A 25,751-nucleotide genomic window follows, 5' to 3' on the forward strand; every position below is an offset into this window, starting at 1 on the left:
ATCCCAGGTTGCTCAGAGCCCCATCCAGCCTGGCCTGGAACACTTCCAGGGATGGAGCAGTCACAGCTTTTCTGGGATACCTGTTCCCAAAAAACAGAGACAGGATGGCCAAGATTGCCATTCCACGGGCAGCCCAGCCCTGGCAGCCACTCCCACTGGACCTGCACTGGTCACTTTTCTTCCAGCTGACCCAAAGGGGTCCTGCCTTGGCCCCAGGGGGGGGAAAACTCATCCCTGTGTCCTTCACTGCACAGCCCAGCCAAAGCTCCGCCACCGCTGCTGCGAGAGAAAACCTCCTGTGACAACCAGGCCTCGCCCTCCTGCCCATCTGCAAACGGTTTTAACTCCCTTTTATTAACTGTGGTGCCTTCTGAGGAGAGCCACCGAGAGGTCCAGCTCATCCAGGGAGGATTTGCTCAGATTTAGGGCCTCCATAAAGGGCCCCGAGCATGCAAGCCCCGTTCTCAGCCGGGCTTTGCCGTGCGCGCATTAAAAATGCAAGCAGGCAGCACGAGCCAACGTTCCTGAACCTCCCCCCTGCTTTGCTTGCAGAACTCTGCTTCCAGGAAAAACACAGATCTCAGGGAGATGAATAAACACGTGCCCCCTGCTCTGCTCAGAGCTCGCTTTCAGCCCCCAGAGCTCGAGGTGGGTGATGGAACCCAGAGGACGCCAGGATGTGCCACAGGCAGCAGGGAGCAGTCGTGGCTGTGGCAGGAAAGTCTTAAGGGAAAAGAGGAAAAAAGAAAAAAAGCCTTAAGAAAATAATTACAACCCTGGTTTATAGAAACCTGCAACGAGAAGTCTTGTTGTCCTCCAGAGAGCTGAGTTTGCTCAAGAAAACTTGGAATGAAAACTCGAGGAGGGAATTAAAACTCAGAAAGGGAATGAAAACTCTTGCTGCAGAGCACAGGAGAAAGCTTTGCACGACATCCCTGTGCAAAGGCCAGGCTGCTGCAGGATCCTCCAGGCTGCCCGGGAAGGGCCAGTCAGCGTGGGAATGGGCTAACGGAATTAGGGCTGCAGTGGAAAATCCTGGCTGGATAATGAAAAGGGCTCCTTGTTCAGGGACAGCCAGGCACGGAGCACAGTGGAACTTCTCCCTGGAAGCTCTGACAGTCCTCCAAGAAGATGGAGGGAAGGATGAGAACCAGTAACAATTAAATAAATCCCCTCTCCTGGATCTGCTCTTCGTCCCTGTGTACCACCCTCTGGGACAGCAGAGGCATCAAAATCCCAGCAAAAGGTTCCCATCCCATGAGCACAGAGCCTGCTTCCTGCAGGATTTCTGGGAGCAGCCCTGGGATGGGGACAGCAGGGCTGTAGCCACAACTGCTGCACATCAGGCACATTGCAAGCGAAACACTGCCTTCAGGATCGAGGTTTTTGCCCTGGTTTTGCTGCTTGTTTCTTGGAAGAGACACTGTCATCTCCACAGAGCTGTCCTGATAGCTATCCGCAGGACTCTGGGAAACAGGGCTCCTCTGCCAAGGTTCCTGTAGCCAGAAATTATTAAGACAGAAAGAGTGATTTTTAATTTATTTTTTTTTTCACTGAACAGCACACAAGGTTGATTTTTATTTTTTCTCCACATCACAAGACTTATTTAAGGACAAGTAACGGGGTCTGGGATTTATTTCACTCTTCATTTGCGTGATCCTGATCCTCACACCCTAAAATAGGGATTGGAGGAGAGCCACGTCCCTGCTGTGGGGCTGAAGGCCATACAACCCACCCAGCATCCGAATTTCACTGCATTTACCATGCTTTTAAGCACTGTGCCTAAGCCAAGAAGATTTTTCCCACTTCCAGTGGAAGCACTGGGAAGAGGGAAGAGGATGGACCCCAATGAGCTGAGGGGTGGCTGATGTGAGCAGTCCCTTCAGGGAGTCAGAGCTGCTGCTGGTTCCCACAAGATCAGATTAATTCAGATTAATTCATTTGAGATTAGTTTCTGTCACTGAGGGGCTGGTGATGGTGCAGGAAGAAATCACCTAATTTAAAGGGAAGAAGATGCGGCAATGGACAAAGGCAGGGCCCTGTGGCTGCAGGGCACAGCGAGGTGGGAGGGAACACTCCCAGGAGTGTATTTTCCTGGAATTATAGAATTCATTTCTAGTCTGTTCTATTTTCCAGCTAAAGGAGTGACAGCATTTTCTGTTCCAGCAGAGCTGGAGGAGAAACAGGGTTAATACACAGGAAAACAGGGTTAGAAGCAAAGGCTCGCTAAGCTCTCTGCTATTTTTGTGTAATTACGGCGCCAAAGGCTTCCAAGATAAAGGATTTTAGTGGGAACTGCAAATGCCAGTTGTAAAATGAACGAGGAAAAGCCACACAGCCACAAGAATAGCAAAGCCTCCCTAGTCTCTGGATCCCAGCCCTCAATGCCACCAACAGGGGCTCGGCCAAAGCCTCCCCAGGGGGATGGCAGCTCCTCCATCCTCTGAGCTGGACCCAGGGCCTCCCTCCCTGCCTTGGGAAGGGCTTTGACACCCCGGAACCCTCCCAGTGATGCCCCGAGATTTAAACCCAGCCCTTGCGCAGGCGCTGCAGTTTGTGAATCCCCCAGACTGCCTCCAAACCCCTCGGATGTTCTCCTCCCTTCACACAAAACCCACTGCAGGCTCCTCCAGGACTCGGGGCTATCAGCATAACGAACAGCCCTTAACTCACAGCAAATCTCCCCCCTCCTCAAACCCTCGCCCCCTGCATCCCCCACCCCAGCCCTGCTGGGATCCGTGGGATCCGCGTTTAACAGATGGGAAAGGCTCCGAGCTGCTTTTACACGTGAAAAGCTGTTCCCCTCCAGCAATCTCAGCGCAGACAAGGCAGGGAAAATATGTTCCAACAGTGGGAATGGTGGCAGGGGGTGCTGGGGGTGGGTGGCAGGGCTGGGAGTGGGGCAAGGATTCGGGATCCAGGCCGAATCCCTCCATCCTGGCTGTGCCTGGCTTGGGATGCAGCACAGATCCCCACCCAGAACAGCAGCAGGGCACACGCTGGGGAAAAAAATCAAACGTGCTCTGTGGCTGGGGGGTGAAAACACACACATTCCTCCCCTGAAAAAAAAATCCCAAGGAAAGGTAATTTAGGCTGCAAACTCATCCCAGTTACAGCCGCGGTCCTAATGAGATGTTCCCAGATTAATAATACAAATGCTCCCTAACAAGGAAAGCAATTGCAAAGCAATTTCGCAGGGAGCTGAACAAAGAGCGGGATAACAGCTCTGCTTAATAGGGGCTGTCTGCTGCTTTTAATTCCCTCCCCACTGCTCCCTCAGCCAGCAGAGGAGGAGCAGGCAGCACTCCCGGGGTGCCAGGGGGACATTTCCCAGCTGCTAAGGGCAGGACAAGGTCCCTGGGCTGTCCTGCACAGGGGCAGGGGACAGTGGGGACAGTGGGGACAGTGGGGTGATGACACAGCTCCTGGGCGCTGCTGGCTTTCCTGGGATCCCTCGTGAAGTTGAGCAAAATCTGCAAATAGGGACACCAGAACTCACCCTGCTGCCCTCCCCAGCAGGAACAGTGCTCATAACTCCTCATATTTTCACTTCTTTCATCTGAAACTATTCCCAGGCAGCTGTTGGGATCCTACCCACATCCCAAAGACACCCCTGGGGTCTGTTTAATCCCCTTATGTGCAGCTTCTGAAGAGTCCGATGTGATTAAATACAAGGAATATTGAAAGAGAGATGTTATTTTAAAGCATCACATTGAAAGGATCTTACCTAATTCCTTTGGTTTGAGCAATACTGTGGAAGGAGAGCCTGGATACTGCGGAGATCACCTGGAAATGAGAGAAAAAGATGCTGGTGTGCTTACTGAGGACACAGGAAGGTTTGGTGGGGGACCAAGGACCCCCAAACTGGTGCTGGGAGCTGAACCCTCACTGGAATGAACGTGCCCCAGTCCCCCCTGAGTGTCACAGTGTCACCAGCAGGGCTGGGAGGCCACTGCCAGTGCAAAGCCTGCCTCGGGTTCCAGCCCCGAGCACAAAAGACATTCAGCCCTCGGCTATAAAGATATTATCGAGCAGCTTCATCCGAGGAAACTCCATCCCCACACTCATTTAATGAGCCCAGACCTGCCCTGACAGGTTTCCACGCAACACTAAGAAGCACTGAGAAAACCCTGTTACTTTGTGTTTCGTTACAAAAGGATTACAACTCCTTTCGTGTCTCTCCTCGCACGAAACGATCTCATTGAGGCAAACTCGCCGAGGCTCAATGTCTCCGACTTCTCGCAATTCAATGAAGATGCATCATGGGTTTGTCAGAGGTGAGTGCAGACCATCGCCCTTTTCTGGCAGAAAACAGCCGGGAGTGATTCAACACCAAAGCATTCTCATCAGCCTCGCAATCAGGAGCAATAAAACCACCGGGTTTTTCAGAAAAAAAAAACCTCCCATTTTTTTTTGATGGAAGTTTTAATTGCCAAGGGGAATTTTGAACGGAGAGGAGCAAAGAATGGCTTTGAGTCGATTGTAGATTTAAACTGTGTTTTACTCTTGTTCACATTCACCGTTTCAAAGCTGGAGTGATAAAAGCAAACCTGTTATCTTTGGTTTCCAATCTGCTGGGATGGGACATGGATAAAGGGCTTGAATGAGATCCAAACAAAAAAAAACAAAAAAAAACAACATCCTGGGGGCTGCTGCTGCCTGGAGCTGCCCTGCATCCAACCCAGCCACAGGGACCCCTCAGCTCCCTCCATTCAGGAATTTTACCTTGGGATGCTCCCCTGGTTTGCTGAGCCACCTCCACACCACCCCCCCCAGCACCACATCCCTGGATTTTCTCCTAGGATGAACTCAGCCTCTCTGCCTCCCACATTTTTATCCCAGGACATCACTGAGAGCCTCATCTCAGACCATCCTTTTCCTCCTCGAGTTTGCCACCTTCATCCCTCCCATTCTTCATCAGCCACGAATTCCAGCCTGGCTGTCAGCTGCTGGTGCCTCAGGGCAGCAACCAAAAAACTGCCACAGTTTGGTGTTTAGCAGGTGATTTCCACACGGAAAAACAGGGAAAAGAACATCCCTGAAAGGCTCCAGGGCTCATCATGGCACAAAACACCTCCAGTGGTACCTGGAACACCGAGCCCAGACAGGGCTCAGAGACTGGAGACTCCTCTGGAACCCCCAGCCCTGCTCCAGGGGGCTTAAAATAGTGCCAGGAAAGCCCTCGACTGACTGAATGAGTCTCTCCCGTGCTCTATTTTTAGCCTTCTGAAGTTAAAAAAAAAAAAAAAAAAAAAAAAAAAAAAAATCCAGTTTATGAATCAGAGAGTTCCACCGCGGGGTTTGATTTCCAGGGAAATTTAAGAGAAAAGCTCCCTGTTCTCCTCATCAACAGGATTCCCTTTGTTCCCTGCCGAACGGCCCCAGGCTCTGCACATCCTGCAACATCAAAGCCCAGGCACTGGTTCCAGTGAGGAGCCAGCAGAGCTGAGTGAGGATCCCAAATCCTCTGTCCCCATCCCACGGCACAAAGGAGTGAGGATCCCAAATCCACCCTCAGGTGAGAAAGCCAATCCACCCAGTGTGAGGGATCAGGCACAGAAACCCCTCCCTGAAGCATCTCCAGAAGGCTGAACAGTGTCTGTCCCGGTATCGGGGAATATTTTTCCCCACAACGGCTCCTGCAAAGAGCAGGACAAGGCAAGTGCGGGATCCTCACGGATCCCAGCCCCCAGCCAGGGAAGTGCTTAAGCATGCGTTTGAGGATAAGTAATCCTCTCAATTTCAACAGGATTAAACAACATTCTTAAAAGTAAGTCAGCCCTTAAGTGTTTGCTAAACTGCGTCTCATTTCCCCCGGTAAAACGGCTGCTTATTTGCAGCAAACCCAGGCCTGACTTCTGGCTCTGCTGTTTGGTCAGGGTCTGTTCCACACCCACACCAGGGTCCCCGATCCCAGCTGAGGCTTCTTCCTTCTTTCTTCTGGATTACCAGGACAGTCCAAAACAGCTACAAGAGATATTCCAACCTGCCCCTGAACGCTTGGAGCAGCCACAGCTTCTCTGTGCCAGGGCCTCACCACCCTCACGGCCAAGAATTCCTTCCCAATATCCATCTAACCCAAATCTCTGCCAGTTTAGAGCTATTTCCCCTTGTCCTGCCACTCCAGCCCTTGCCAAAAGTCACCCTCCAAGTCGTTTGAAGATGTTGTTTGGAAAACTGTTCTCTTATCTGTGCATTTTTCTTCCAGGAGGTGTAGGGCTGTGGGTTTTAACAACAGGGGCTTATGCAGATTATTGCCATTATTATTACTTCTTCACCCATTTCTCAATGCAATTTCCTCCCTGGAAACTGCATTCAGCACACAAAATTACCATAAAAGCTATATATAACATCCCACTGACAATAAGATGGCAGGAATATAAATAGGAATGTAAAGGTACCAAATGCAGGTGATGCACAGACACTTTTCTCTACCAGGGACCTGCAAAGGCCTCGTGGGGAAATTCCTGGTGGTTTTGCCACGAAAAGTGAGGGATGCCCTTCACATTCCTGAAATTCCAGTGTGCCTTGGTTCAGTTTCGTTTTTGTAACTGTAATTATTTATTAAATTAATTCATTAGATTTAACTCATTGTGGCATGAGTAAACCTGCATGTGACTTCAGGTTTAAACAGACACTGAGGTCTGCATGCCATGGGAAAAAGAAAGAAAATTAAGATAATAAAATAAAATAAAATAATAATCAAGACTCAAAGTGGGTTCTTCACACTCATAGGTCACTTTGAAAAAAAACCAGAGTGAATGAAGAAACGGGATTTTTGAAAAGAATAAAAACCCCACTATAGTCACACCATTTCAGTAAAAAAATTCACCACTTTTCTTCCTTCCTTCTAACACTTTCTTTTAGGAATTACAGATTTTAAAATAAACCAAAGCCGAATAGAAAATAAATTATTATGTTCACTGCTCTTCCACTTCCTACGGCATTGTTTACGGCTGATGGTATCTCCGAGCATCTAGAAAACTCTAAAATAAACTTTTTTTTTATTTTTTTTAAATTTGAACAAACAAACTGGCCCAGCTGGAGAACACTTTGCATAGGAGGAACTTTCCAGCTCTGGGCACTCCAGGAGTGACCCTGGGGGAGGGAATGAGCTGAGGGCTCACAGCCAGCACTGAGCATTTCCAGAACAAACACATTTGCTTCTAAGCAAATCAGGAGCTCTGCCCAACACTGATAACTCCGGGCAGAGCCCTCTCTGTGCCATCTCTGCCCATCCCCTGCCAGGGAGAGGGAGTTTCACAGCCTGGAATTACAGGGAGTCGTTTTCTGCTTCGCCCCTCAAGTCATGGAGGGCAAAACAAATCCTGGGGCCAAACATCCCCAGCCTCAGGCAGAAACCTGACCCTGAAATCAGAGACAAACTGATGGTATCTCTGAGCAACCAAAAGGAAAAAAAAACTTACATAAACTCTCTCAGGTTTGAAAAAACAAACCAGCTGGCCGGGGGAACACTTGGCATGGCAGGAACTCAGGGATACCATTTCCGAGCTGGATAATGGCTTCCCACAATCCAAACACTGCTGGGGACAGTCCCAGGGACAGGAATGCTCAAAGAAAAGCAACCCCCAGAGCAGGGAGGGTTTCATCCAGCTGCCTCCTGCCTGAGGTGCTGGAGAATCCTGTGTTTTCTCCCACTGGTGCTGGTCAGCTCCTGTTTGCTCTTCTCCCTGCACACCTGGGCACTTCCCAGCACCTTCCAGCCCCCTGCACACCCCCCTGGGCTGGGCACGGCCTGGGATTCACAAACCAGGGTCTGGGATTCACAAACCAGGGTCTGGGATTCACAAACCAGGGTTTGGGATTCACAAACCAAGGTCTCACCAGCGGCTCCCAGCCTCTCCCATCTCTCTGTTTGCATATCCCTGTGCCATGGCTTGGACCTTGGCTGGACCAGCCCTGGAAAACCAGAACAGTGTGAGGGGAACACAAACCACAGCCTGCTTGCTCTGGATCAGTCATTCCTGCCCTTGCCTGGGGCAGAAACCTGCAAGACCCCAAGGCAGCCCTTTTCCCTGGACACAGAGCAGCCAGGATACTGCTGCTGCTGCTGCTTCAGCATCCTGAGAATTCACTGAGGAATTCCTTAAATCACCATCTCCTGGTACAAGCTGAGAGGAGCATCAGCCCTGAGAGGAGCAACAGCCCTGAGAGGAGCAACAGCCCTGAGAGGAGCAACAGCCCTGAGAGGAGCAACAGCCCTGACTGGTTAGGAGGAAATCAGACACGGTGTGATATTTTCCTGGGATGCAGGAGGAAATCAGAGGTGCTGCGATGTTTTCCTGGGATGTTTTCCTGGGATGCAGGAGGAAATCAGAGGTGCTGCGATGTTTTCCTGGGATTCAGGAGGAAATCAGAGGTGCTGCGATGTTTTCCTGGGATGTTTTCCTGGGATGTTTTCCTGGGATTCAGGAGGAAATCAGAGGTGCTGCGATGTTTTCCTGGGATGCCAAGGGTGGGCACAGCCCCGTGAGAGGATCCAATCAGATGGATTTTCCTACACTCATCCTCTCAAGCCAGACCACATCCACCTCATCCAGCCTGCCAGGGATGAGGCTGTTCAACAAAAACTGGTTTGGATAACTGGTTTGAGCCTTTCCAGTGCCTGCCTGGGTGATTTCCTCAGTGGCTTTACCTTCCCATGGATGCCACAGCTTCTCCTGCCATTCCCACTCATGCCAGGCGTGGTGTCTGCTGGCATCCAGCTTCTGGGGAGGTGCCAGCTGAGCAGATTCGGGCTGATAACAAATTTGATAAGGATTTCAAATCAAAGCCAGGGAAGTTCTCCCATGATGACGTGTCCAGGCTTCTGTTCCTGGATATCACTGCAAGGGTCCTGCAACAGATGGGGCTGTCTGGGCAGGTAAAGCCTCCTCCCTCCTCCAGCAAACACCAGGGATCCTCCACTGCCACTTCCATTGGCTTTACTGCCGGTCCCAGGGCTCTGGCAGCTGCTCCTCTTCCCCAGCCCCACAGGGTGGTGAAGCCCATTAGCTGGGAAGTGCAGCTTTAAGCCACACCGTGTGTCGGAATGGGCTTTTAGAAACAACCTTATTAAACCGTCACTATTTTGCATTAAACCCGGGATTTGGCCACATTGCGTGCTGGGGATGCAAATATTAAATCACTGGGCAAAGCCACTGCTGATTTCCAGTGGGAACGGGATTTTAACAGGTTTGTTTCGGGCTCTGTGGGGCTGGCATCACGTCTGAAATCATGAAGCCTTTCAAGAGTGAGCAGTCACTGCCAAACCAGCACTGTCCCCTTACAAGGAGGAGAAAAGAACAATTCGGGTGGATTTATGGCTACAGCTAGAAAAACCCCTGCGCTCTGTCACACCGTCATACGTTACCCAGATGCACGCACCCCAACTCCCACATTTCAGACACCGATTTGTCTTTTCCCATCACGGAACAGCCGAGGAAGGAAGAGAACAGTGTCAAACATCTTTGGGGTCCCCAAACACTGATGTCTGGTGTTTGTGCTCCTCTGTCCCCAGCCCTGGCCAGGGACAGGGCAGGTCCCTCACTTTCCCAGGACACACAGAAGATCCAAAGGCGAGAAGAAAAGAGCCACAAACCAGCCCAGCCCGGCCCCGCTCCCCCCAAAGGCAGGAATTAACGCCCTGAAACCCCAGTGCCTGCTTCACGCTGCCGAGTTCCTCTAATAGAACAGCAATAAAGGGTTATTCTGCTCCTTAATGGGCTCTCTCCTCCGCCACGGCTGCTGAGCCGCCGCCTCGTTTGGTACTTTTATTATCTCTGTGATAGCGGAGAGGGAGCGAGAAGCCGCCTTTGATGGGACTTTAAAAGCCTCAGGGGGGGAAACCCAGCGGTTTGTCAAGTGAGCCAAACACCAAAGCCATGGGAGATGAGCTGGGAAAGAGCCTCCAGCTGAACAGGGCGAGGAGATTGGTTTGGTGGCCCTGGAAGAGAAGGAGCAGTGAGCTCAGCAGCGCCCATGGGTGCTGGAAGCGTTCAGAGTGAGAGGGACACATTCAGCAAATCCACAGCTCTGCAGCCTGGCACAGACACCCTGAGCTCAGCGGACGTGCAGACACAAAGCCAAGGCGAGGGCACGGCCTGGAAAAGACTCTGGGTGCCATAAAACAACAATTTTCCTGTAAATGCTGGGGACTCACAGGGCTCCATGGGCTGTGCCTGCTGTGCCCAGCCCAGCTGCCTGTGAGCCACCACGGGCTCCTCTCTTGCCTGGGGACACACATCCTGCTCTGGGGTAAAGACAAGCCCATCCCAAGAGAGGTTTTGGAGAGATGCAAACATCTCTGCCCGAGAGGACAATCAAACAGGGAGAGGGAAATCGCATCTTTGGGCACCCAGCATGGGGCTGAGCAGGAGAGAGCCGGTGCTGTGGCAAAGCCCCTGGGTAAGAACGGGTGGCATGATGAGGAGGTGACAAGAAGGTCCCCAGGAGCTGCTTCTGAGCAGGAAAAAAACCCCGAGTACTCAGCTAGAGGTGCAGGGCTGAGTGGCCATGTCCTCCTCATCCTCCTCCTCCTCTTTCCCACATCTCCACATTCCCTGGCTCAGCTTGGCCCCATCAATCTGCCCAGAACTCGCCAAAGACAGAAAGGCAAGGAAGGAAGGGAAACCAAAAGCCTTGACATCCAAAAAAAACCCCAATTCTGGGACAAGTTTGGCAGCACCTCTGGAGGCTGATTTGGAAAAGAGCCGCGGGGGCTGTGGCACCACGCTGGGGTTTAAGGTGACCCCAGCCCGTCTCACATCTCTGCACGACGCAAATCAGCATTAATTAAATATTAAGTGAAACTATTCCAGCGCTGGTGGGCAGCAGCACGTGGAACAGAAGCCAGGGATCAGAGGGGTGTGGGATTGATCCTGGCACTCCATGAAGGAAAGGAGAAAGCAGCTCGGTCTTGTCAGAGAGATCCCAGGAGATCCAGACTGATTTTAACAGGAATTCTCCCGTCCTGGACAGAATCCCAAGGTTCTTGAAGGTGGAGGAGAAGGATGCAATGTTTAGCACATCTTCATCTTGAAGTTTTGATTTTTACTGGCACATTTCCACCCCTGTGACTCCCCAAGGCCTTTTGGAGAGCTCTCCTTGTATTTCTCTCCCTCTGGAAACACTTCCCCGTGTCCCTCTGAGGTGCCACCACTGCACAGAGTGCTGTGTCACCTCCCCAGCTTTGGCCAGCACATTGATCCCTCCTTTTTCCCCACAATCCCAGAGCACCTCAGCACAGGCTGGGATCTGCTGACCTGTGAAGCACAAGTCAGACGAATTTTGCCTTTGCTCCGAGCGATAATGAAATACATTTGGGCAGAGGGAGCCAGCAGGGAGAAGAAACTAATAAAAGCTTCACTTTTATTGCAGCTGGGATTTCAGCACCCTCCCAGGGGATTCCCAGAGATGAGGAGGATTCCCAGAAAGGCCTGAGCACTGGAAGTCTGAGCTGAGGGCTGGCTGCTTCTCTCCGGATTAAAGATATCACAAATTTGCCTCTTAGAGAAAAAAAAAAAAATCCAGCGTGTAACTGGAGAGGCCTCGTTTGGGAGGCTTTGTGATGGTTACAAAAGGAGCGTGTCCTTCGGGGAAAGGAGGGTGATGAGGCCGGGGAATCGGGCTTTTCCCTGCAAATCAGGGAGGGGGGGAAAACCACATACAAAAGTGGCTCCAGCAGGAGCTTGGCTCAGGTGAGCACAGACAGCTCCATCGGCACCCCAACACAGCCCCCTCTGCTCTGCCCAGCTCCTTCCCTCTGCCCCTAATTAGCCGTTCCCTAACGAACCTGGAAGGATGCCGAGCTGGGAGCAGCAGAGGAGGGAGCTGGAGCGTGGGAAGGTGTGAAACACGTGGGTGCTGACGGCTCCGACCTCGCCGGGTCCCCGCTGAAAGCCACCAAGCTGTGCTGGGCTCTTGGCCCGGGAAGAGGGGCAGGAAGGGAAGGAAAAAGGCAAAAAAAAAAAAAAAATTCCCTAAACCCACAAATTTGCTTCAAATGACGGTAAATAGGTTTATACAGGCGGTCTGCAAAGCCCTGAGCGTGCCACAAAGACACGTGGGGAGCACCAGCAGCATCATTCCAGCCGCCCAGGGCAGAACCCATCGAGCCTCTGCGCTTCCAGGTGGTCCAACCCCTGGCCGTGATGCTCTGGGTGGATCTCTGCAGCCTTTGGGGAGCCTAGAAAAGGCTCGGAGCTCACCCCACGCTAAGCAGGGTGGTTGTAATCATCACGTCTGTGCTTCCCATGGGTGTCACAACCAGGGATGTTCAGGGGAAAGGCTCCTGCAGACAACCCCTGAGCCCACAGCGCTGATGCAAAAGGACAGGATGGCCAGATAACCTCAAAAAATACTCCAATATTTGTCTTACGCCATAGGGAACACCAGGACGGGCTAAACTTTGTCCAGAAATCAGCTGCTCCTGTTATCAGTCAGATTTATTTAAGCTTACTCCCCAAACTGTGCGTCAGCTGCTCCAAAACCTCATCCCCTCCTCGTGCTAAAGGGCTGCAGGTCCTTCTCTGAGCCCAGCCCATAAGTCAGGGTGCTCAAAGTCAGGCACTTCAGCAAAACCCTCATCTCGTGACTCAGAAAGAGCCACCCTAACAGACTTTTCCAGAGGCAGCCATTCCTCAGGGATTCTTTGCACCCTCAGTAACAAACTGCTCAGGCAGAGCAGGGAAAAGGAGCAGCTGGCGTTAATCCCTGGTGGTGGAAGGTGAGACAGGAGCGTGGCTCTGCTCGCCTGGGCTGTCCTCACCCCTGGAATTCTGCACCCAGCTCACCCAGGAAAGCCGTGCCTGCCCCATCCCTGGAACTGCTGAAGGGGACTTGGGACAAGTGGAAAGTCCCTGCTGATGGCAGGAGGTGGGACAAGATGGGCTTTAATGTCCCTTCCAATCCATTCTGTGTTTTCATCACTCCATGGCCAGAGTCTAAATTAAAAAGCTGCCAGCACGCCCCATCCCAGCCCTTTCACCAGCTCTACCTTGAGGCATTCCAAGTGAATTCCAGCCAAGGGGATTTCCAAGGGTTCCTTGCTGGCTGCAAGGAGAGGCTCTCCTACAAAAACACCCTCCCCTCCTCCCCCAGTATTGATTGGATTTGTAGAAACAGATGGAAAAAACAGCTCGTCAGATGCAAAACACGGATATCCAAACCTGCTTCCGAGAAACTGGCTTTAATCTGTATTAACTTTAATCCCTTTCGATCAAGGCCTGGGATGTAGGCAGAAAATATTACAGACTTTCACATACCTTTGGCTTCCCATTTCCACTTGGCTCCGAACGGGAGCTGGGAGGTCAGAGCAGAACGTACAGAGCACCAAAAAAAGAAAAAAGAGGTTTAGGAGCGTTCTGCATGTGCAGGAGAAATTGGAAGCATCCATATGAAACCAATCCACTTGCACAAAGAGTAATTTACCTATTGGGGGGAGAGAGAGAGAGAGCTCAAAATTCTCCTTGCCTGATTTCCTTCATCGTTATCCCCGGTGCTAAAGGAGAAAACGCAGCCGTGTATGAAAACAACGTGAAGGAAAGTGTTGAAAAGCTTTTTTTTTTTTTTTTTTTTTTTTTTTTTTTTTTTTTTTTTGCATTTTGCAGAGCCCCCAGTTTCTGGAAGGGCCACAGGTTTCTCCAGAGAAGTTTAAATCCCTCCCAGACCCAGAGCAGCAGCTCTGATGGGAGATGCCCAGGCCAGGAGCAGGGGACAGACCAAGGAGGGTTTTGTCCCTCCCTGCCACACCCAGGGCTTTGGGTTCGGAGTCACCATCCCACTGAATGGAAATATCCCACCGCAAGGGAGGCACCTGCAGTTTAACACTCCAGAGGCTGCTGTGGACCAAGCCCTGAAGGCACAGGAAGCTTTTCCATGGATTCCTCAGGCTCTGAGCCCTGGATTCATCCTGCAGCTCTGCTTAACTCCCCCCATCCTACCTTAAAACATCAGCTCTGCCCCAGGGAGCCTCGGGGAAACAAAGTCCCTCCTAAAGCCCCTCGTGCAGCAGCAGCTCAACCATCACAAGCCGTTTGAGACCAGCTGTGTTTTACAAATCAGGAGGAAAAACGAATTTAAGCTCAAAGAAATTCCTCTAATTCCAACGTACACAAAAGAGGCAGGGAGCAAACAGGAGTTCTTCAAGTGCACCGTAAAAAGGCAGCTTTTAGAATTTGCCTGGGATTTGCTGCTTTGATTTGCTCCGAACCTGGAAGTGCTGTGTCTGCAGGGATGGGAGACCTTTCCCACTCAAGTTTCTTCCCCTGCAGCTACACGGAGCCAGGGCTTGTAGCAGGAATCCCACCGGGCTCCGCAGATGGAGGGGCTGCTCCAAGCCTCCTGCACAAGCACGGACCCACCTGGATAAAACATCTTCACTTTCACAGCTTTAAGTTTAAAAAGAGGAGGAGGAAAAGGCCCAGAAGAGGAGGGAAAGGCAAAAGAACTCGATTTGCCCACGAGCTCTGGGAATGCACAACCAGGAGAGGGCTGGAGCTCTCCTCTTCCCAAGCACCTCAAAACACAGAGTGACACTGAGCAGAAACACTCAGGAGGAAGAAGAGCAGGAAGAGAAGCACAGGGAAGCAGGATGAAGTTCATTTCCTTAGCCCTGACCCTCTCCCAGACTCCAGGGAGGAGAAGCACCTTGTAAACTTTATTATCATCACAAACAAAATCCCCCCAGGTCTGAGCTGCCTCCTTGCCCCAGATCAGCACTGACATCCCTGTTAAATACCCATTTTTCAGGCCCTGGGGACACTTGGGCACCTGACCAAAGCCCATCACATCACCAGGGGCTGCTGCAGGACCCTCAAAACTGCTCCTCAAACTGAGGCATCTCTTGGTGCTACTGAGCTCCAGCTTCACCCTGGGCTGTTTGCAAGTACAAGGTCCTGGCTTCATAAACTAAAAACCTTTGACAAGATCACCTCGAGCATCCTACAACAGTTCAGGTGTGGGGCACAAGGAAGCAAACTTCTCCTTTCTAAACCCAGGACACTTTAGTTCAGATCATAACTTAAGCTCTCAGCCCTTCTTCCCAAGCTGGAAGAGGCTCCCAAACCCCACAAAGGCACGTTCAGACATGTAATCAATCAGGGAACCATTTGCCCATCTCCTGCACCGCTCTGGGAATGTCTGCAAGCATCCAGCGAGTCTGGAAAATAACTGACATGAATTTCAGCCCTCCAAAATTGCCAATTTAGCTGCTGTTATTGTCCCTTCCAAAGTTTCTCTGAGGAAAGAAGGAGTGATGCAGGCTGCCACTCACGGAGGCAGGCAGGAGAATATTCCCACTGCTCCCTCCTCCTATCCAGAGGCTCTGGAAGATTTCACATCAGAAACAAATGCCCAATTTATCCAGGTTTTTTGAGAGCCACGTAAAGCCATCACAGGAATTCACTGCTCTTGACACCGAAAAAAAACCCCAAAAAAACCCCAAAAAACCAAACCATCCAAAGCTGTAGGATGCTCTGGTTGAACCTTTAGCTGTAGCAAGGAGACATCCCTCACACATTTTCACCAGGCTGTTTCTATCCACTAATTTTCCCTGTCTTGAGCACCTAAAGCAAAGGGATGTGCCAAGATTCTGCTGCTGGCCCGACCTTTCCGTCAGCATTACCCAGCTGGACACCTCAGTCACTTCCTGTCACTCTCAAAAGTGTCACCTCTGGGTTTCCTGGAGAACAACTGTGTTAAATTCCCAGTTCCTAGAAAAACAGGCAGCTGGCAGGAGCTGAACCAGGGTGCTCAGAAGACTGAGGGTAGGGAGGAGCGGTTCAGAGCAGAGAGGAGAAATTCCCAGCCCCTGAGGCAAGGTCAGATCACCTTTTTCTGTGAGTTTGCATCATTTTAGTGGGGGGGGGGGAAGCCCCTACAAATGTTTAGATTCTTATTCTGTAAGAAGAGCCACAATCAGGGGCCAGCGTTGAATATCAGAGCTCCTGATTTGTGTGTTTTGTTCCTCCTCACTGCACAATTCCTGCCCAGTCTTCCAAGAATTGTTTCAAAAGGGAGAAAACCTGGGAAAGGACAGCTCTGCCGGGCTGACAAATACCACCACGAGCTTTTCTCTTTGCAATTATTCCATGTTTGACACAAATGAAGCCTCTCAAGCCTCTCAGTGCAGCAGCAAAGCCAAGACATCCGTGTTCAGCAAGGATGTGCTGCTCCTCCTCTTCCCTGCCCTCCCTGAAGGAGATAAAAGGATTGGGTTTTATTTTATTACAGACTCTGCTTCGCTGGTGAAATACCTCCCAGAAATAAATGTTATTTCAGAAATAAAAAAAAAAAGGGTTTTCCATCAATCATATTCTGAGCACAGAAACAAGCCTCGCTTCCTCTCTCTGATTCAGTTCTCAAGATAGCAAGCCCTGAGTTTCCCAAATCCATGATTAACTGGAAGCATCAAGAGGTTTCCAGACAAAACTCGGTGTCTGGAGCAGTCTCCTATCCCTGGGCAGGCAAATCCCTGGTCTGGGCTCTCCAAGGAGAAGGGCACATCGGACAGAGACCTCGGACACTGCCACAATTTTCCCGTTTATTAATCCTGTGACACCAATTAACGCATTTCCACCTGCAGGAAGGCAGGAGCCTGGGCCAGAGGGAGCAGCAACCCACAAGGCATTTCCCAGAGATGCTCAGAAACCACCTCCCTTCCTCTCATCCTGTGGCAGAGGATAAATATACCCACAAAGTGCTTTGATTTGACTGGGGATGTTAAATTTAGTCGCTGCTCTGCCTCTGCAGACAGCACATTAACTGCTCTGGGGATGACTGAATTGTGCACACTGCCAAGGGGCCCAGAAAAGAACTGTACTGAAAAAAAACCCATCCAAAATATTGGCTCCCCTGACAGGGTGTCACAGCTCACAAATGACAGGGTGCAAGGGGAAGCTGGATGGATTTCCACGGCCGCTGCTGCACAAAGGGTGAGACAAGATGATCTAAGGGTTCCTTCAGGCCTAACAAATCCATACAGCTGTAAGGGGGAAAAAAAAAAGGAAAAAATATCACAGATTAGATCTTGTCTGTCTCCAAGAAAAAAAAAAAGAAAAAAAAAGAAAAGGAGGAGTCAGGCATGATGTTTTCAGTCAGTGATTTAAGGAATGTAAATAGCTTTGTCAAGGATGCTCAGGCAGATTTCCCCAGCTGGATCCTCCAGTGTGAGCTCAGCTCTGCTCAGGACCTGCAGCCAGCCAGGATGGTTTAGAACACCAGGATGGTTTAGAACAAACACCAGGATGGTTTAGAACACCAGGATGGTTTAGAACAAACACCAGGATGGTTTAGAACACCAGGATGGATTAAAACACCATGATGGTTTAAACCAACACCAGGACAGTTTAAAATGAACACCGGGATGGTTTAAAACACCAGGATGGTTTAAACCAGCAGGGAAAGCCAAGAGGCAGCTGGCTGGAAGAGCCCCATCCTCATCGGGATGAGAGGGGAGGGAAGCAGCACACACAGGGGAGGGTGTTTCCATCCCAAGGGAACACCATCCCGCATCCCCCAGCTCGGCGTGCAGCCTCACAGCAGCTCCCCGAGTGTCACCAGCTGTTTATCAGCCGCTAAAAACGCGTTTAAAAATTAATAGGAACAGATTGAGCAAGTGTGGAACATGCAGGGAGAGGAGGCTTTGAGGGATTTCGACACGCGACGCTCCGATTGAGCGGGTTGGGAAGAGCCAGCCTCGGTGCAGGAGAGAGAACGCCAAAAGATACACGAAATGCCAAAAATACAATTCACACATCATCCCACAGAGAACGGGGAAACGCGGATTGAACCACCACGTGCTCCTTCTCCCAGCCCTTTAACCAGACAAAGAGCAGCTGGGCCGTGCACTGCGGTCAGCCTGGGGTTGTAGGGGGAAGGAGAAGAAAAAAAGGGGATTTATCCATGTGTTAATACAGGCTCTCCCATCACCCCGGCCCCCTGACGGCTCTGAGGGCTCAGCTTGGAACACACAGTGTTGGTAAAGGTCATCGAGATGGATGAGAGTCCTTGAGGACGCCCTGTGCAGGAGGGAATGAGGGTCCACGAAGGGAAAAAACAGGAAAAAAAGGAACGAGAGTCGCTGGTACCAGCAGGGCAGAGTGATCAGCAAATGTCGACACCCAAAACTGCACCCCAAAGGCCACCGATGCAAATGTGAGGATGAGGAGAGAGAGGTAACTGCTGTCACCTCAGGTACGAGGGTCAGGGGAAACTCCTCCCTGGAGCTCTTGTCCAGAACAAAGAGATTTTGTAATCCAACAGGTAAAACTGGTTTCCGTCCTACCTGGAAAAGCCTGACAAGCATTTACTTGTGGGAAGGGGACAGGAAACCGGGATTTGTTCTTAGTTGGCTCTCTTGGCGTTTTCTAACTGCCGGGAAGAGCACTGAAGTCTCCACAACCAGCACCAATGAGTTACCACCGCCCAGGGCATTTTACAAAGCCCAAAATCCAAAAAAAATCCCCAAAAATCCCAGGTCAGGGTGAGCCCCTGCTCAGGTGCCTCAAGAGGGGCATGAAAATCCACGCTGGAAATGATTGTGTGTGCTTAATGGCAGCAGTGTGTGGAATTCCCAGAGGAAAAGCTCGGCCTGGTGTAAAACACGAAATTGAGGAGTGGGGCAGAGAAAAGAGAAAGGGCTTTCTGTTCTGATCAATACTGAGCAGCATTTTGTTTCTGCCCACTGAAAAAAAAGGGCAATGTTTCCTGTATGTCAGCAAACAAACAAAATATTTTCCAGTTTTGGATTAAAGAAAAACCAAAAAAAAGTCCCTGGAAATTGAATTTTAATCGCTTTCCCCCCCATCTGCTATTAAGGCTGTTTTTTGTTCAAAACATCTTCTTTTTTTTTTTTTTTATGCCATATTTTGGCCAGATGTAGACGATGTGCTTGGACTGCAGAAAAGAGCATTTGATAAGATTACCAAAGAGATAACCAGCTTAGCCCAAGCCTTGCAAAAGAAAAGGATAAATAAATTAAAAAAAAAAAAAACACAAAAAAAACCAAACAAACAAAAAAAAACCCCCAAAAACCCTTTTTATTTCACATCAGGCCCTCAGCTCCTCACCAGCATCATCTCATCAGCCCGCAGAGCAAACCAGCCCGCAGGGATGGATCCGAAAGGTTTTGAATAATTCCCCCATCAAAATCAACTCCACTCGGATGAGACTTTTCCACCAAAGCATCGAGACAGCACGAGACAGGCTGTGAAAGACGGGGCGGTGGGGGAAAATAACATTCTTGTCAAAATGACATTCCCCCCCCTCGGGAGTACAATCCCCACCAAAAGTGTTCTGGGTTTCGGATCCCGCGCTCCCGAAACGCACCACGCCGGGTGCTGGAGTAATTACGTTTGACTTATTTAACACTGTAACCTTCGCACGATGGGCTTTACAGCTGGAGAAATAAAAAATATATCACGTGTTTGAGGGGGTAAATGGGAAGGAAAAAAAAAAAAGGAGATGGTTTGACAATGTATGGATATTTATGCGGAAATTACGCCCGCGAAGGGAACGCTCAGCTGAGCGAGCTCCTTCCCCCTTGCTGGATGGAAAAGGCGTTTGGAGTGGTGGGGCTGGTCAGTGAGGAGCTGGATTTGGGTGCAGACAGGAGGATTTGGGGGATTGGGTGCAAGCAGGAGGAGCAGCTGCTCCAGCTCGGAATTCCATGTTCCCGCCGCTCGTCCAACCCGCTTCCAGTCACGCCTCAAAGGATAACCCACCCCAGGCGTGGTGTGTGCTGACCTGGGAAGTGAACAGGGATCTGGGCTCTCCTTGGGGGGCTCGCAGGCACCCTGAAAGTCACACCAGAGCCAACATTCCTCTCCTGGTGGTGTCTCCAGACAGGAGAACCAATGGTCTCCAATGTGGAAAAAAAAAGACCCTCCAAAACGTGCAGTCAGCACAGCACCAGAGAACTTGCCACCCCAGAACTTGCTCCTTTCCCACTGCAAACCCAGTGCACGGAGCCTTTTCCTGACCAGACTGCCCAGTGCTGTGCCCCCACATCCCACCGGGATCCAGCAGCAGCCCAGGATAGGAGAGGGGAGGAGCTGATGGGTCAAGAGAGAGACAAAAACAGAACTGTCATCACTGCAGCATCCAGGGAAAACCCAGGGGAACGTCCCTGCTGCTTGTCACAGCAGGAATACCCTGTGCTAACAAAGGTCCCACCGATGTGCTTTGTTCTGCTGCAGACGTGGGTTATTATCAGCGATAAATGTTTGCAGGGCAGGAGGTGGTGGTGCTGATATCTGGAAAGCTCTGGGTAAGAGCTGACGAGCCCTGTCCCAAAATAATTCAGTGTTTATTAGGACCTCCATTAGTCCAAGCTATTCATATTGGAATGCCTCCATTAAAAAAAAAAATATTATCCTAGCTTGTTGCCTCTCACCCTCAATTCTTCACACCTAAACATCAGAGGGAGTGGGTTTGAGCCAGAGTTAGCCCAGTTTGCCCCCAGTGTGGGCAGCTCCTCATCCAGCCCTGGCACCAGCACGTGCTGTGCATTGCATTCTGCTCCTGGAAAACACAGGATCTCCTCCTCTCCTCATCCCAGCCCCAGCCAGGGCTCACAGCCCCAGCAGAAAATGATTCCGTGGTGGGTGAGCAGAGGATGGGACACGTCTGAAGCCATCAGACACGCACAGAGCCGGAGATGTTTCCATGAACTCGGGGATGTCTTCGCTCCCTCCTGGCCCCGCAGCTGCTTCCCTGCATTCCCCGGGGATGTTCTGATGGGAATTTCCCTCAGGGCCCGTGTGCTGCCTGCTGGGGGTGATGGCACTGTCACCTCCCCTCCAGTGACTCCAGCAGAGCTACTGGGAGCAACCTCCCTGCTCCCTTGTCAAGCCAATCACTCCATGATAGAAATGATGTAAATTAATTAAACATCCAGCCCCTCTCTTGCTCCTGACAGCGTTTCCAGCAGCTTTTGCACTGACCAAGGCTCCCAGATGGGCTCCAGGCCACGGGCAGCTCCAGCTCTCCTCTGGACCCCCGTGGGAAGGGCTCTCAAGTGCCCTTGGCCCCTTCCCTGCCTTTGGTTTGCTCCATTCCACACAAGAACCTTCTCCTGCCCTTCCTAGGAAACCAGAGCACCTGTTCTGGGGGTGAAGGTGCCAAAACACAAACCCAGGGGCTCCCACATCACCCCACCCTCTGCCAAAGGGTCCCAGCTGCTGTCACTTGCAGCACCACAGGCTCTGCTGGGTTTCATCCCAAAGAAACGCTCATCCCACAGCTTAGGAGAGAACTTCAAATGAGGTATTAGCAGAGGAAGCCCAGCCAGGCCCATCCATGAATCCCACAAAGCAAGCTGCCATCCTAACAGCATCTCCCAGATGCCTCTGGAGCTCCCAGTGCTGTTCCCAGGCCTGGTGCAGGATTCAGAGCTGTGGAACTGCCCATTCCTCCTCTCTGGCTGCTGGCCCTACCAGCACATCTGTGCTCCTGCCTTTGTTTGCCTGGGGCCACATCTGTCCCCCGGAGCTGCTCCTGCTCTGCACGGGGCCGTCAGGCTGTAACTGATACCTCGCTGCAGGGGAAAGAAACTTCCAACAAATACAATTACAAACCGAGAAGTAACGCAGCGCAACCTGCGAAGGGAGCAGCTGGGGTGCTCCACGCCTGTTGTCACTGGGATTTGAGTTTCGGAGCATTTCCCCACCCGGCCACAGATGAGTCACTGGTGAATCTGCATTTGGGAAGTGAAATATGGAGCTCTCCACTGCTCCGTGTGCCATTCCCCTTCCCAAACCCCCTCTGAAGCTGCGTGACACTCAGACAACAGAGTGGGAAACGACGAGCTTTGATGGGGAAAAAAAACTATGCAGAAAAAGGGCCAGAACTGTATTAAAGTATATTAAAAAGCCAGCACGGAAAGCAGTTCAAACAGCTCCCTGTAAAGCAGCTCAGCTCTCTGGGGCTCTGTTTAACAGACATCCTTTTATTAGAAAAAGTCGCTGAAGATGGCTGTTTAGCACTTCCAATAAAGGAGAGGTGGATGGGGATGGAGGGTTTTTGGTTTTTTTATTGTTTTTTTTTTTTTTTCATTAAGATCACAGAAGGGTTTGGGGCTGAGAGAAAGGGAAAAACCTCCAGATCCAGGATTTTGTTTCTGCCCCGTTGGTTAATGCACCAAGACCTGAACTGGTCACAGGCGGGGGGTGGGGGGGGGGGGGTTCTCTGGCTTGGAGGGTCCTACCACTCATCCAGGTGGTTTTAGGGGAGGAACAGACACTTGGATGATGGAAATGAAGACGGAAATGCCAAAAAAAATAAAGGGTGATGAAAAGAGAGGCTCTGCAGCCAGCCCTGCCCCGCACACCCCTCTGACACAGCTGGACACAGCTGGCTGGCACATGGGGTGAAGAACGTGACATCTTCCACCCCAAAAATCCTCAAACCATCCCAAAGTTCCTCAAACTGGAATGCGAGAGCCTGGCAGAACCCTTCAGCTACACCATTTTTCAGGAAAAAAAAAAAATCTATTTTACGGAGCTCCAGAGCCAACTGAGGGCAGGAATTGCAGCGAACAGGGAAGGAACATCTTCCCTTGGGAGAGCCAGGCAGAGCAGGGGGGTTCCTGCTCTCTCAGCAAGCGGTGGCTGATGCTCCTCATCACCCAGGAGCTGGCAGTAAAAATCCTCCTTCCTAAACCTTGGGTCTGCTCCAATCCTCTCGCCGTGGCAGGTTATTAACGCTCATTATCATCAAGATCTCGGAGCACAAGCGAGGTTGGGTTTGTTTCCCACCCAGGCTCGTGCTTCCCTCATCTCAAATCCCAGCACGGCAAAGAGAGGGGGCAAAAAAAATGCCTGGAGAGCAGTGAGAAAAAACAGCTAAAAGGATTATGGAATCACCTCGGGAAGACCACGGGATGTCCTGAGTGAGGCAACACCGACTTCCACCCCCAGATCTTCATTAGGACATTAAAAAATGATGTAAAATTGCCTTTGCTCGCAGAGGAGGATGACCAGGGAGGCCATCTGGCTCTAGGCAGCTGATGTTTTCTCCACACACCCCTGTCTCCAGGGCAGACCTCAGACTTGTTGCATTATCTCTGCTCGAACATGGCAAAAACAGGCTGGAGGTTTTAATATCAATCCCAATGCCTGGTTTTTCCTGCTTTTATGAAGAGAACGGGAGTCGAGACACGTAAAAAATAGCACTGCTAAAAATAACATTAAAAATGCTCCTGTTTGGGCCCTCAGAGAAAGATGTTTCATTATGCAAGTCTAAGAAATTAATTATGCTTTAATCATTTTTTTTCGACTAAAAAAAAAAAAAAAAGGCAAGTTTTTTGGCTCGCTTTGCTCTTGAAGGGGAAACCCTGAGCCAAGCTCCACTCCCTCCTCGTTCATCTCATCCAGGATCCAGCCCAGGGCTCACTGGAGCTCACTGGGATCCTCCCCTGGACCAGCACCACCAGCTCTGCACCCCTCCATGTCCCCCACACACGGTGCCAATTAATAAACAACATCATTAATAACCAGCACCAGGACTCCCTGTGTGCAGACAACACCACAAAGCATCTCCTCTCCCCCTCCAAAACAGGCGAGATCCTCGTTTCGGGCCAAAAAAAAAAATCAACTTATTACCAGTTTTAAGGGGATCAGACAAGTTTGGCATCACGTGGAGGAGTTGAGCATCACGTCAAGGAGCTGCAGCTCCTTCCTTTGGCACCTCCAGGTGTCGGAGGGAGCCCAGCCAGGCCCTGGGGTGGGTTGTGGGGTGGGTTGTGGGGTGGGTTCCAGAGCCGCCCTCGCCCCGGCCGGTGCCGAATCCTCCCGCCTGGCGCTCCAGTCTGGTTTCCATAGAAACAGGTGGATAGCACACACAGGAGCTAAATCTTATTTACTGAGTTAGAGGGAAAAAAGGGCTGCACAAGCTGTAATTTAGTCCTAGGGGTAAATACGACGTTATGAGGAATGCAGAGATTTTCACGATGGCAAAGAACGCGGCTTTTCACTCTGACATCAATTATTTTAATAAGATTAAGATAAATCAACGCACACCTCCTCTAAAAAGTTCCACTGCTCCAATTTCCTAATAGGTACTTACACTTTCTTTTTTTTAATATAAATGCTAGCGGGTTTGGGAAGATTATTTCCTCTTCCCCAACCAGAAATAATCCCACTAACAAATGAGGGAATCTACGTTTAGTAACAGGTTCTACCTGGGCCATAACCATCATTTAAAGCGAGTATCACGACCTCAAGTCCAACAAGATGCTCTCAAACTGCAAGGCTTATATATATATTTTTTTTTCCCAACAGATATATTTAGATCAGAATTTCTGTAACAAACCACTTACGGACACCTGAGGGAAACACTGTTTGTAAAACATTTAATTTTGGCTGCTTCCTTTGCTCTCTGCTAAGAAAGAGGGCTCTTTGTGTGCCCTCCAAAAACATGCACACACCCACCAAATCTGTCAGTGCTTTGAATATTAAGATTTATAAGGTTGGAGATATCCCTCAAATCGCTCTGCCTTGCCCTGCACAAGGGCAGGGTTGGAATATGTATTATTTGGGATGAATAATACATGATGGCAGCGTCAATCCAGTCCCAGCTGAGCTCGTGCTCCCCAGCAAGGAGCCAGGAAGGTTTCTGGGACCACACCGAGCTGGCTGCAGGGAGCATTTATCTTTTTACTAATGAAGGGAGTTGCTGCTCCAGCCCCAGAAAAAAAAAAAAAAAAAAAAAAAAAAAAAAAAAAAAAAAAAAAAACCAAAAAAAGGGCTGGAAAATCCTAATTAATGAATGGTATTCAAACCCCACGCACGTCACTCCGTGTGACAGCCCCAGTCTCATCCCATCACAGACCCCGGGGCTCACGCCAGCCCTGGCTGCTGGGAACCAGGCTTGGTTTAAAATAAATGAAGCTCTGGCAAACATTTCCACACTGGGGGGGGGGGACAGGAGGGTGAAGTGCATCACATGAGGAGAGGTCATTGAATAAAGGGGGCCTGCAAAATTTGGGGAAGGATTTTGTGTTAAATCCCCTTCAGCTGGGCTCAGTCATCCTGAAAAAGGCAGCAGTCCTGGAGGGCAGTGGAGGTTGCCCCCAGCCCAGCCTTGTCCTCAGGACGTGCCACATTTTCCATGTCACATCACCCATCTCACCACAGAAGAACACTGAAACAGCTTACAACCAACAACAGCCACAGCGTAAAATAATTCCCGACTCTTCTGTGTTATCTGCGGGAGATAAAACAGCAGAGGTTGTAGTGAATAATAGAACCTTCCATGAAATCAAGGGTGTGGCAAACTGTGTCTTCTCCCCACCACAAACAGGTGTTTATCAGGGTTCCATCACAGCTGTTTCAGTTGGAGTCTCTTATCTCTAAAAGAACTAAACTTTTCCAGTTAGACAAGCATATTTTAACAAAACCTAGGATAATTTTAAGTTAAACATAACTTAAACTCAAGAGGAATAAATTTTGATAGAAAGAAATCTTAAACTACGTCAACTTAATAAACTTACACGTAACAGAACTTTAAATTAAATTAATTTAAATTCATTTAAACCTCACATCCAGCCAGGCCAGGGAATCAGAGCAGCCCCTTCTCAGCCCAGCATTTCCCTGTGCTGGACCAGCCTCACAGCCCAGGCTGGACGTTCCAAATCCTTCTTTCTCAAATGACCATGGAAGTGGCTTTTCAAGGCAGCCTGGCAGCAGCATCTGATGTTTTCTCATTAGCTGAGCTGGGATGACATTGCTCATGGCTCTGCCAGGGTAATA

The 25,751-nt window shown here is 50.3% G+C and overlaps 1 protein-coding gene across 1 annotated transcript in view; it reads right to left on the reverse strand.

The window, feature by feature from the left end:
- The window catches only part of VAV2 (vav guanine nucleotide exchange factor 2), a 124,896-nt gene that overhangs the window by 43,062 nt on the left and 56,083 nt on the right, over positions 1-25,751 (reverse strand). The window contains exon 3 of the mRNA XM_066201608.1: positions 3,728-3,786. Within this exon, the coding sequence (XP_066057705.1) occupies positions 3,728-3,786 (59 nt within the window). The remainder of the gene's footprint in view (positions 1-3,727; positions 3,787-25,751) is intronic.

Source organism: Chamaea fasciata, unplaced genomic scaffold (genome assembly GCF_029207755.1).
Source record: "Chamaea fasciata isolate MVZ Bird 193981 ecotype frontalis unplaced genomic scaffold, bChaFas1.0.hap1 SCAF_20, whole genome shotgun sequence".
Classification (NCBI taxonomy): Eukaryota; Metazoa; Chordata; class Aves; order Passeriformes; family Sylviidae; genus Chamaea; species Chamaea fasciata.